Genomic DNA, 12,281 nt, shown 5'->3' on the forward strand with positions numbered 1-12,281 from the left:
TCAAGCCTGTGGGCTGGGGCCCGGGGCTGCAAGAGAGGGCAACAGGGGTGACTCTCCGTGCTACTGGGTTGGCAAGCCTGTGCTCAGGACAATTGAGGGTGAGTAACGGGAGGGAGGGTTTCAATTACATGAGCATTTCTTAAGCCCGTTCAGTCTGCAACCCACCTACGCCCTTGCTGGTACAAACAGCCCTTTCAGCCACCTGAGCCACCTGTTGGTTGGGGCCCCATCTTGAACTGCATGCACGCTCTCTCTCTCCTCCTGTTCCTCTGTCTCTGTTTCTGTCCTCCCTCTGTCACACACACACAGCTTCTGCTGTCATTCTCTTCCCACAGAATTCCCCACCCTCTCACTCCCTACAACCATGGGAAAAGCTGGCAAAAGTGACAGAAAATGGATGTATCTTGACACCACAAGGAACCCTCTTCCTGAGGCTCTTTTGCACAGTTTTCCTGGGGCGGGCTGGCTGGGCCCTGTAGCACTTAGCACGGGGTCTTGCCCGCGGCGTGGACCTGACAAACGTGCTGATTCTAGCACAGACTGCAACCCTCACCCCATCCCTGGACCAGAGGCCTGGTTCCCAAGAACTTGCTCCTGGGCAGAAGGTCTAATGCAGGCCCCTTGTATGCCCTGAGCCTAGCATAGTGCCTGGCACAGGGGGTGTGTGTGGGCATGGTGCTCCTCCAAAGTGATGAAATCCCCTGCACTTTTCACCTCCCTCCCTTCCTAGTAAACTCAGGTGCCCCAGGGGGAGCATCTGCAGGCTCTCTGGCCCATCCTCATCCTTCCCACACGGCCTCTCCCTTCCCTCCTGCTTGGCCCACATCCTCATGCATCAGCCTCAGCCATGGAAGTCCTGTTGGCATCTATTTCAAACGAAAAGGGGTGCAAACTGGACATTTAGGAGAAGCAATGTCTGGCTTTGCCTTGAACTTAAGCAAAAAAGGAAAGAAAGGCCCACTGGGAAGAATTAGGAAGGGGCATGAGAGTACTTTCTGGATGAAGAAATGTTGTATATCTTGATGGGGGTGTGGATTACCTGGGTTTTGCATTTATCAAAACTTTCCAAACTGTACACTGAGCATCAGTTTATCTCACTCTATATAAATTAAACATTATATCCTGATTACAAGCATCTTAGCAGATCCAGGGATCTACTCTTCTTCACCTGGCCTCGTGGGCCCGGGGGTTCTCCTGGTCATTAACTCCGGGAGGGAGGGAAGGAGGAAGGATGGATGTACAGAGTGTCATGGTGGGCGGGCAGCCTTGGCCTAGGGCGCTCGTGAGCTGAATCCTCCTGGGGGAGTTGGGCTTTACGTCAGCACAGCCCCCAGCACCAGGCCCATCCCACAACCAGGAGGCTCGAGGTCACAGAGAACCACACCTTGAGCTGGCAGAGCACCTTGGAGCTGGGGTGCTGGCTCAGGTGGCTGCACAGCCGGGGAATATGGAATTTGGACTTGGTGGCAGATGCCCAGAGCTCACGTCCATGACTGTTTTCTGTAGGCCACGCTGAGAGTAGAGAGGCTGGCTTCCCAGTGCAGGCTGACAGCTTCCTTTATGAACTGTCCAGACTTCACCTGGACCCCAGCCCACCCCTGTTTTCTGCTGCTTGACAGGAGGCAGGTATTATGTTACTGAGGGGAAACTGAGGCCGCGCAGGAAGTAGTCTCTGGTACCTCCTCCTGTCGTTCTTGTTTAGCTCAGCTCTGGGGAGGGGAGGTGGGCGTACCCGCAGCGCCCCTGTTGCCGTCTCAGAGCCTCAGGGCCCCTGTTCTTCACAGGGCTCAGTGTTATGTGGGGCTGGCTGACATCAGCAGGCAGGATCAAAGCTGACACAGAGACCAGCCTTTGGGTCCCACAGGCATAGAGGGTCAGAGGGGGGCCAGCTTTTCTGATTGCCCTTAAATGATGCCAGGTGTGAGAGCCTCAGGCCGGGAGCAGCTGAGCCATCCTTAGCCAAGCTGAAAGCCAGCTGGCCTAAGGCCCCCAAGGAAGCAATGGCTCTGGAGCACAGGCCCTTTCTGAGAGGCCGCACTGTGTGGGACAAAGAAAACGACTTCCCCTCTGCCTTGCAAAGTATCATCTGTGCAACTCTTCTGGGTTGATCAGAGCTGATCTGGATTCTGAATGCAATCTCTCCCATCCTCTTGTATGGCGGCCAGTCTTAGGCGCCACTGCTCTCTGTTACGATACACAGCTTTGGGTACACTCCTGTACCCGGTTTCTGGTCATCTCTAAGTTACTTGTTTTTCAGGGTAGGTTGATGGGTCTCCGTTTTTTCCCATCACAGCATATCCGAGGGATTTCAAACCTTTCCTCAGTGAACTCTATCTAGGTCTCATTATGCCTGAGACTGTCACCTAGAGAGGGGAGGGTGCCCATCCTGGGGCCTTGGAGAGGTTGTGTTAGAATTTAAGAGGGCACGTCTAACTTTCAGAGGCACTCCTGGGGTGGAGTGAGGCAGGAAGTGACTGGTAAATGCCATTGGTCACATACAGTTCAGGCTCTTAGTAAGAAAACTTAAGTCCTTCTTTTTAGTTTATAATAGTTGTGTCCAACTCACAGCGTGTCAAGTTTCAAGTGTTAACTAGAAGACTGGGGTTCCCGCAGCCATAGCTTGGCTGGGACCAAATTCCACAGAGTGGGTGGGGCCCAACTACTGCTGGCTTCTCCAGTCAGCGATGCCAAGGGTCTTCGGCTCCCCTAAGAAAGGCTTTCTGTTCTCCCCTCACGTCTGGGGAGTTGTCTGTACCCTACTTCTACCCCTCAGTTCATTTATCAGGCTACCATTTGTCTCCACTGTATACCATTGCCTTCTTCCCACTTCTAGAGAGTAAAATGGAGCCAGCAAGGAAGAGCCACACGGGGGGATCGGCCAACACTTGGACCAGGGTTTCAAACACTGGTCTAGTGGCCCCGGGCCCAGGGTGCTCTGACAGCCAGATGAGTGTTAGGACTGCAGAGGAGGTTCTTAGGTGCTACGCACTTGAACTTACCCCTCAAATACCAGAAGATTCTGGGGGGATACTGATGTCTGTTAAGTGGCTGTTAAATCACTAACTGCACAGTAGACATCACACACGTGATTTAGTGGCCCATGTGAGCCTGGAGAAAAGAGTCCAGGGATTTCCCTGGTGGTCCAGTGGCTAAGACTCTGTGCTCCCAATGCAGGGGCCCCGGGCTTGATCCCTGGTCAGGATCCCATGTGCCACAACTAAGACCCAGAACAGCCAGATAAATAAATAAATACATATTTAAAAAAAATTTAAAAAAAAAGAAAGGAGTCCAATGCCTTTTTCCTGCTGTTTAGCCCTGGAATGTCAGTCTACAGTCAAATTGCAACCAGAAATGTCCAGAGATCTCCCTCCAGACCTCCAGTGTGTAACGATCCAGGGTGATTCCCATATCCTGACCCTTCATCATTCCCATGCTGACATTTCTATAGATTTTTATGGGAAGTTGACAATTTAAAGTGAAGTCAGAACAAAAGAAGGGAGATAAGATTTACAAAGGATACATAGAAGGAAGAGTAAGAGAAGAGAGGGAGAGAAGGGAGAGGTCAAACAGTAGGAGAGTGGTGATAGAGAAGAAGAGGAGGAGGGAGAGAATTACTGGGGGAGGGGGAGGCAGGAGGAAGCGGCCCAGCGGTACTCACGTGTTGTGGAGCACACACCAGCCACAGTGGGGATCACCTGAGCCAAGGCACTCGCCGCAGCTCCGATACTGACCACAGGACTCCACAGGGACTCTGGTGAGCTAGGACAGGACCACACGGGAGACAGCGGTCAAGATTTTGCAGAACACCCAGTAGTTCACTAAGAAGTCATGCCATCCTATCAGGTGTATCACCTAAAACCGTGTAGAAGCAGGAAGGGGCCTAGAGCCCCAGAACCGAAAGGGACCTGGAGGGATCATATTTGAGCAGGGGGCCCATAAGCATCGTGGGGAGACAACCAACTGTTATTTTCTTAGAAGTCCCTGGGAATAGACTCCACAGAATTCATATCACATTGTTATCAGAGATATTTATATCATGTACATTTAAATTTTCCCACCACCCGAACGCCCAAATATCTCTACAAACGAGCCATTCATCACATATTTATCTCTTATCAATGTAATAAACTCAAATGCTTCTTCTTTCTCCGTTCTTGTTTCTCTTTTGCCTTAAAGTGTTTTGCCCCTTCCCAGAACTTCTCCTTCAGGTTTCATCCTTTTTGTGGTTCCAGAGAGCACTGAACCCAAGTCCAAGACCCTTCTCTCTCTCCTTAACAAGGTGTAATCCACTCGCTTTGTAGATGACACTTGCTCACTCTCTCTTTCTCATAATGTTGGCCAACTGGCTCATAAAGTTGTTCACTCTGGTGCTTTCAAAGAGCAGCTGTTGCTATTTCTCTTCCTATCCACACTCTTGTCATGACTAGAGGCTTCCTCTCCAACCCCAAAACTTTATCTTAGCTTTCACCAGCAGCTTGTTAATGTGAAATGTTCCACATGACATTTCTGTTTAGCCCAAATGCTTCTATTTCCTGCATACCCCTAAAGATCTTTTGAATTTCTTTGTTCTCCAACGTAGCTTTGCCCTGATGTCTTTCGACATGATTTCTCAGGGCCTGAGACATAGGAGGTACTTAATAACGATACTCAGGATCAAATGGAATGTTAATTTTCTTCCTATAGCCTTGGTCTTTCTTCTCCACTTTTGCCAGTTTCTTCTTCACAAAAGGTTTTGGGTTTTTTTTTTTTTGTAATCATTCTTTTCCATTTGGGGTACCTTTTTATCTCAATGGAGGACTTCTTAGCTAATCTTTCAGCTTGAGCTAAGAGAGTTTGATGTGGTCGTCCTTTTTAATTTCTTGCCATCAGACAGTAGACACGAAGAAGTATAAATCACGCTGACCTGGCCGAGCCTCTGTGCTTCATGAGCAAATGCAGAGGCCGTGTTTTCCCTGCTGCTTCGTGGTCTGCCTCCATAAAATTATGTACCACTTGGCAGGGGCTACTTGTAACTCATGCACAGGCAAACTGGCACCAGAGTCTGCTCAATTAGTCTCGAAGCTCTCTTTTGGAATTAATTAAGAATTAATTATTATTTTCAAATCCCACATGATTCCTTTTTCCTTTCCACCTTAATTTTCTTCTTCCCTTTATATATCTTTTCTGTTTTCTCAAGTGCCCATCGAGCGATCTTAATGACCACCGTGTATTTTTACTTCTTCCAAGGTACCTTTTAGCTTCCTGCTCCTGTTCCTATAGCTTGGCCCTTGGCCTTGGTGGCCCTTTCTCCACATTCTCAGATGTCTTTTTGCACATTTGGAATTTTATCTTTCCTTTTATTACTGCTCATGCAATCAGCCTGGGCCATGCCTTGGCTCTGCCTACATACAACCTTCCCATTTTTCTAACTGATCCTGACAATCAGTCTCTTACAAATTACCCCCCCTGACTCTACACAGAGTCAGGAACCGATCCTCCTCCTGTTGCCTCTTTAATTTCCTTCCCTACCCCTTAAATGGGCATGGACACGCTGGTCATGTGAGCATATAAATAATGGTGCCCAACCCAAAGTAGCTGGACTCCTAGGAATTCATGAGTGGTAACGAGGTCCGCAGTTACTTTCAGTATTTCCAAAAGCCTAATGAAAATTGGATTGTTGCTATCTTCTGTTTGTTTGCATACTCTGTGATATATTTCCCATACTAAAAATAGGAAATATATTATTGCTTAACAAATACAGTTTGTTTAGTAGGCAAAAATCTTTCAAAACTTGATGCCTAGAGCTGAAAAAAGTAATAAAAGGGGCCATAGATGATGAAAGTTGGTAACATAAGTACATAATAATGTTTTCATATGTTCCGGCTGCTTGTCTAGCACTCCATATTTTGCACAGGCTTAAAGAGGAAATCATGGCTTGTTCAATCAAAAGCATTTTCTTGGTCTGAACTTAATATCCTCCCTGGTTTCTCCCAGTGACATGTTCTATAATCTGTCTCCGATGGCCGTGCCATGGGGTTCTGGGGTGTACAACACAAAGAGCCAGCTGCTTGCTGAACCTCATCTTCTCCAAAGCCTTTGCATTCAGATTTCTAAAAATATCTTGCAACTGGCATTTAATAATGCCAATATCTGGAATTGTAAAGTCCTTCGTCTCTCGATTTTAAACAAGAGTCATTTTCATTTGTTTGGAAACAGCGTAGGAGCCTGCAGAACTGGGTTCAAATTCTGACTTCACCATTTACTGGCAATGAGATCCTATTGTCTCTGAGTCCCATTTTTTCTCATCTTTCAACATGGAGATAAAAATCCCCCTTAATTCACAGAGTTTCCCAAAGCACAGATGACCCAAGAGGTTTGAAACTGCCTTGTAAATGATCAAGCACATTGCAAGTGACAGTTAACTATTATTGTCATCTTTGTCATTAATACCGATTCTTCATTGCTTTACCTCTCTCCCTCGTCACCCCAAACTGCTCTTCCTAGGCCTCATGAACTTGGTCAGGAGTTTAACGCCTGGAAGAACTTTTCTCCTTTATTACCTTGATCACAGTATTTCCTCCTTGAACTGGGATGTCTGCCCCTAAACCAGTCACTGCTTCATCTTGGCCCAGCTTCCTAGACTTATTCAGGGCTTTTACCACCTACAGTTATGTACTTCTCTTTGCTTTTCATCAGGGTGGATCCCTGTTGGACAGGGACATAAGTCCTGGGAAGTTATTATGCTACCTAACCTCCTTGCACCTTTTCTTATAGGCTCTTTCTATCTGCACGTTCAGTCATTTTTTATTACTCTTCTGAACTTTATCTAGGTTTTCTCCATTCTTTTCAAAGCATGGATGCTAAAATTGGGAAACCGCCAGGATTCTGACAGTCCCTGTAGAAGGCTTACCATCACTTGAAAGCTGAGTGCCACCCACCCCTTCACCTTTCCAGGACTTTCCCAAAGAAAACCAGGCCCAGGGAAATTTCCAAAGTCCCACCATCAGACAGTATTCTCTGGCATGGCCACGCTCGCCCAGACCGACCCCAAATCTCCCAATCTACATCATTGCTTTGCCTCACTCCCCATCCCGTGCGTAATTCTGGAAAGCATCAGAAATTTGCCTGACACTTTAAATCACTTTTGAAAATTAGATTTAGCCCATCATTTATTTGGGTGCAATTCTTTACCCCAATGGCTCTGCTTACTTTCCACACCTTGCTAGTAAGCTGCGCAGGTGGCCAGATGGATTCGGAGCCACCTTGGTGCTGTGATTCTCTCTCCCCAGACACCTAGATCCTCCACCCACACCTTACCCCAAACAAAGCCGCCTCTCCCGTCCCCCATCTCCGGCTCCTCTCCTGACCCTGGAACACAAACCACTCCAGATGCAGAGCCACACGATTAATTGAAAGCATCCCACGCTGATTAAAGTCTTAAGCTACAGTGCCAGGCATGCTAATTAACTGAGTGAGGGAATTCAGACCACAGGAAGAGGTGAATAAAGAAAGTCACGGAGCGGGGGCTTCTGCTTGGAGAACAAATCAGATGGCAATGTGACCTATCTAGAGATGACTGTATCCTAGTGATGGATGGTCTCAGAGACCACAAATGAGTGAGGTCTGTCCCCTGGCCACTGGACTCCAGGAGAGGTGCTGATTGATGTGGCTGCAATAGCTCCCTCGCTGCTTCTAGAGACAGGAGCTCCACCACCTCTCAGGACCCCTGTGTGTGCTTACACTGTGCTGGGGGAGAGTGGGTGGAGGGGTTCGGGTAGGGTAGTCTTCCTGGCACATTCTGTCGGCTTTATGCAAAAACCTATTGGGCAGTTTGGCAGTTCCTCAAAAAGTTAAACTTAGAATTTACCATATGATCTGGTAATTCTACTTCTGGGTACATACCCCCGAAGAATGGAAAGCAGGGACTTGAACTTGTACACCAATGTTCATAGCAATATTATTCACAATAGTCCAAAGGTAGAAGCAACCCAAGAGTCCATGGACAGATGAATGGATAAATAAAATGTGGGATATACATACAATTGAATATTATTCAGCCTTAAAAAGGAGGGAAATTCTGACCCAAACTACCACATGGATGAACCTTGAAAACAGCATGCTACATGAAATAAGCTGGTCACTAAAAGACAAATATTGCATGATTCCACTTATATGAGATCTCGAATGGTCAAATTCATAGAGACAGAAAGTAGAAAGTGGTTGCCAGGGGCTGAGGGAAAGGGAATGGAGAGTTGTTGTCTAATGGGTCCAGAGTTTCAGTTTGGGAAGAAGAAAAGCATTCTGGAGAAGGATGGTGGAGATGCCTGCCGTGCAATGAGAATGCACTTAATGCTACTGAACACTTAAATGTCAAGATGGCAAATTCTATGCAATGTGTATTTTACCACAGTAAAAGAAATAATAATAAAAAAACAACTATTGGGTAGACACAAGAACACCTATTTCCTTCCCAGCAGCCTGGGTTAAGGGGGAGAAGCTTTCTGTTGGTAGACTGATAACAAATTCACGTGTATGAAATATTCTGAGATCCTTGAGTGAAAAGATAGGCATCGTTACTCTTTTCAATTTAACCTCAAATGGACAAAAGTGTTCGGGATGAATGTCTCTTATCGTGTGTTGTCATGTAAGTGGATCTGTCGCTCTCAAGCTCTGGACCTCTGTTTCCTGAGTTGGAAAAAAAAGTCACAGCCTTGTTCTACCCAGAAATGTTCCTCACCTCCCACGCCTTCCAAGAGGCACAGGGGAGGGTCTTGGAATGCACACACTTCCTGTGAGGTCAAATGCCCTTGGTTTTATCAGATTCTCCTGTTATTGCTCAGCTTCTGCATCAGCATTTCTCTTCCCTAATTATGACCAGGAGCACCTGTGTGCCCATCTCCATCCCACGTCTCTTTCCCCTTCCATTACCTTTCTGGGAATCACAAGGGTTTGCTTTATCCTTTTGCCAGCAAGGTAAACTTCCCTAAATAATATAGTGTAGTTTTCTCTGGTTTGGAACTATGCTCAATAGAATCACCACCTCTACTCCCTCACCTATCCAGCCCCATGACCAAGACCATGAAGTTACAAAACAATGACCTGGGGCAGGAAGACAAGGAGTGACTGACAACAGAGCAAAGGAGCCCACATAGGAGTGCAACTCATGGCCTTGGCCTTTATAAGCTTTCACTCTGATCAACAGAACCCATTCTCTGCCGGGCCTGGGGCCTGGATGTGTTAAGAATTTTTGCAGGTGCCTTGAGTTCTGGCCCCTACTGTCCAGCCCGTCAGGTTTCCCTGATATTCCGAAAGATGCTTTCCCCTAGCCATAGGGTCCCACTCTGTCTGTTGCCGTTTGTATTCCAAAGGGTACCTGCTGCTCTGCTGATTACATTCAGAAACGTTCCATAGATATAACGTCCAGTGTCTGTGTGTATCTCTAATTTGTTTAAGCATTTGACGTTCTGGTTGAAATGTGAGTTATAACTCCATCTCTCCTCTTATAACTGGATGCTAATGCTACAGTGGATACCACTAAGCCTGATGGCGGGAGTTAATCTAAATGTCCAAAAGACTTCTTAAGTACCCAATTTCCTTCAAAATTGTCAGAGAAGAAAAGAAAAAGAGGCACGATGACACATTAAGAAACCCCAAGAGGCTGCCGCAGAGCTGTCAAGCCTTGCAGATGCTGTGTCTGGTACCCACCGTCCCCTGTGCTGTCCTATCCGTCTCCTGTCCCCAGGCACAGAGAGTAGAGCTGGGGAAAGTCAGTCCTTGTCTAGAAAATTATTAACTCGGCAATACGTATGGATCTTAGCATCATGGTCTCAGGGAGCCTCTCAGAGCCCCTCCAGGGGCCCTTCATTCCTTTGGTGGCCTCCAGTTGCCTCTCCAGGCTTTGTTTCTGCTGACTTGGGGCGAGGCAGGGGTTTGTAGAGCCCCGTCTCCCCATGATGACCTCTAAGCCCCTCACTGCCAGGGCTTGAACTTGCGGTGGCTGAGCACTGGCTTGGGAAGCTGTGTTTACGTCATGTCACTCCAGATGCCTGGAACACATTCACTCATATCCTCTTTGCTCAGAGGTGGCAGGTATTTCTGAACTTGGCAGACTGGCAAGAGAGGCCGAGGTCAGAAGGCTGGTCATGGGCTATGGCAGATTGTGTTATGAGGCCCAACTCTTCATTTCCCTAAAGTAGCCTCTAACATCCCCATGCCCATCCCTGCCCGGCTTTATGGTGAATGGAGAGGTGGAGTGTACTTCCCACCCCTTGACCTTGGGCTTGGCCTCAGGACTGGATCTGGTCTATGGGATGGCAGCAAGCACAGGGAAAAGGTTTGAGATGTGCCTTTGTGCTTGCCCTTGCCCTCTGTGCTTCTGCCACTGCCACGACGATAGCTTCCCCAGGTAGCTGCTTCCTCTTCAGCCAAATGAATCCATGTGGAGCAGACCTGAGCCCAACCCACAGAGAGGAGATGAACTCAGCTGGTGCAGCAGCTTGAAGCAGAACCGCCCAGCTTAGCCTAGATCAGCTGACATGCAATGGATCTGAAGGTCCATGAGAATGAGAATCAATGTTTATTATTGTACGCTACTGAGTTTTGGGGTGGTTTGTTACACAGCATTTTGGGGGCAATAGCTAACCAATACACAGTTCCTGGGCAGAAAGTCACACCTGGGTGCAAAGATCCTGTGAAGGGGAGAGGGGAGAAGCTGAACGAGGAGGGGTAAGGTGGCAGTGTGGTAGTTTCTATCCTGAACACCAGACAGGTCTACATAAACACTCAGGTTGTATGTATCTGGCACCATGATGGGGAGATTATTAATAACTGTGTCTAACATGACAAATGAATATTCCCAGCATCTCCCATGCTGCCCAAACTCTCTATGACCGCAGATTTGTAGCTCTCAGGGAGGCCCAGCCCCTGAGCAAAGTACCAGAAAAGACTCTGGACAGAGAATATGGCTCTTCAGATGTTAATATTATCTTAATATTAATTAAGATATATTATATCTCTGCTGACTGGAAGCAGAGATGCTCGCAGGACCCTCTGTCCTGACCTCCTGACTGTCCCTGTGCCAGGAAGTGATTTTATCTACTTGGCAGCAATAAAACTCCTCAAGGATGATTGGCCTTGAACTTTGCAATTCCTCCTGCTTGTGCTCTGGCCAGGGGGCTAATTCAGCAGGGGCCTCACTTGAGAGCAGACTGATGCTCAGGGGCAAGGGGAGCAGCAACGGCTGCTGTCACCGTTGTCCCCACCTGCCTCTAGGCAGGGGTTCTGGGGTCAAGTTCGTGGCTACTCAGAACAGCAAGGACGACAGCCCCAGAGCACGAGGTTTGGGGAGCTGAGGTCCTGAGCTCTAATCCATTCTGGGTGTCTGGGTGACCTTGAACAAATCCTCCCCTCTTCTTTTGCCCTCACTGACTCATTTTCAGAGAGGAGGCCCCGGCCTCCTCTGCCTTGGAGAATTGGTCACAAAATACTACTAATACAAATGGTCTGGGAAGCTCTTTGCAAATAAAAAGTAGCAGATGTTGCAGAGGGCTGCAATTTGCTGCTATTAAGAAGTATAAATGCCTAATAGGAAGCCAGTTTGCTCTGGGAACTCGGACAGCCAAGGAGTGAGCTTGACGCTGGAATCATCAACATATGCTGCTCCTCATTAGCAAATGGCAGTAGCTGGGCCAGGAGCTCTCAGTGCGATTTCTGCAGCCTCTAGAAATCACCCCATCCTCACGCCTCCTGGTGTGGGCTGTGCCACAGTGGCCCGTGTTCCATTTAGCCAGACCCCTTGCCAAGCGAGGAGCAATCCCCTTCCCTGCTGCACAGATGGAAAAGCCACAACCAGAGAGGCTGAGTAGCTTGCCCAAGGTCACACAGCACAGGGCGGTGGCAAAGGTGGAAATTGAAATGAAGCCGGGGCTGCAGCCTGCATTGGGCCAATGCACATTCGACCCCTTGCACACAGGCCAGGGGATTGAGAAACCTCTGGTCCCTCCACTGAACCCGAGTTCCCGGGTTGAAAATTCCACAGCACTGGAGGCTGCTTACTGTAAATCAGGAAGGTTTGGCTGAGTTCAGGAGCTGAGGGGCCCCTTCAGGGGGCAAAGAGGTCCATCACTGAGTAGGAGCCCTAAAGAGAGGTTGACAGCAGGTCTCAGTAAGCCCTCCTCTTCCAGGGAGACCCCCTGGCTCCTTTAAGCATGGTTGGGGAGGAAAACAGAGTTTGGAATAGCTTATCTCAGAGCCAAGTAGAAGCAGAGATTTGGGGGCAAGACAGACCTGGACTTGAATCCTGG

At 48.1% G+C, this 12,281-nt stretch overlaps 1 protein-coding gene across 2 annotated transcripts in view; it reads right to left on the reverse strand.

Moving 5' to 3' along the window:
- PLXNA4 (plexin A4) overlaps positions 1-12,281 on the reverse strand; it is a 445,428-nt gene that overhangs the window by 104,713 nt on the left and 328,434 nt on the right. For both annotated transcript variants that reach the window (XM_068549473.1, XM_068549474.1), the window contains exon 5: positions 3,659-3,759. In XM_068549473.1, the coding sequence (XP_068405574.1) occupies positions 3,659-3,759 (101 nt within the window). The remainder of the gene's footprint in view (positions 1-3,658; positions 3,760-12,281) is intronic.

This window comes from Eschrichtius robustus, chromosome 8 (genome assembly GCF_028021215.1).
Source record: "Eschrichtius robustus isolate mEscRob2 chromosome 8, mEscRob2.pri, whole genome shotgun sequence".
NCBI classification, from domain to species: domain Eukaryota; kingdom Metazoa; phylum Chordata; class Mammalia; order Artiodactyla; family Eschrichtiidae; genus Eschrichtius; species Eschrichtius robustus.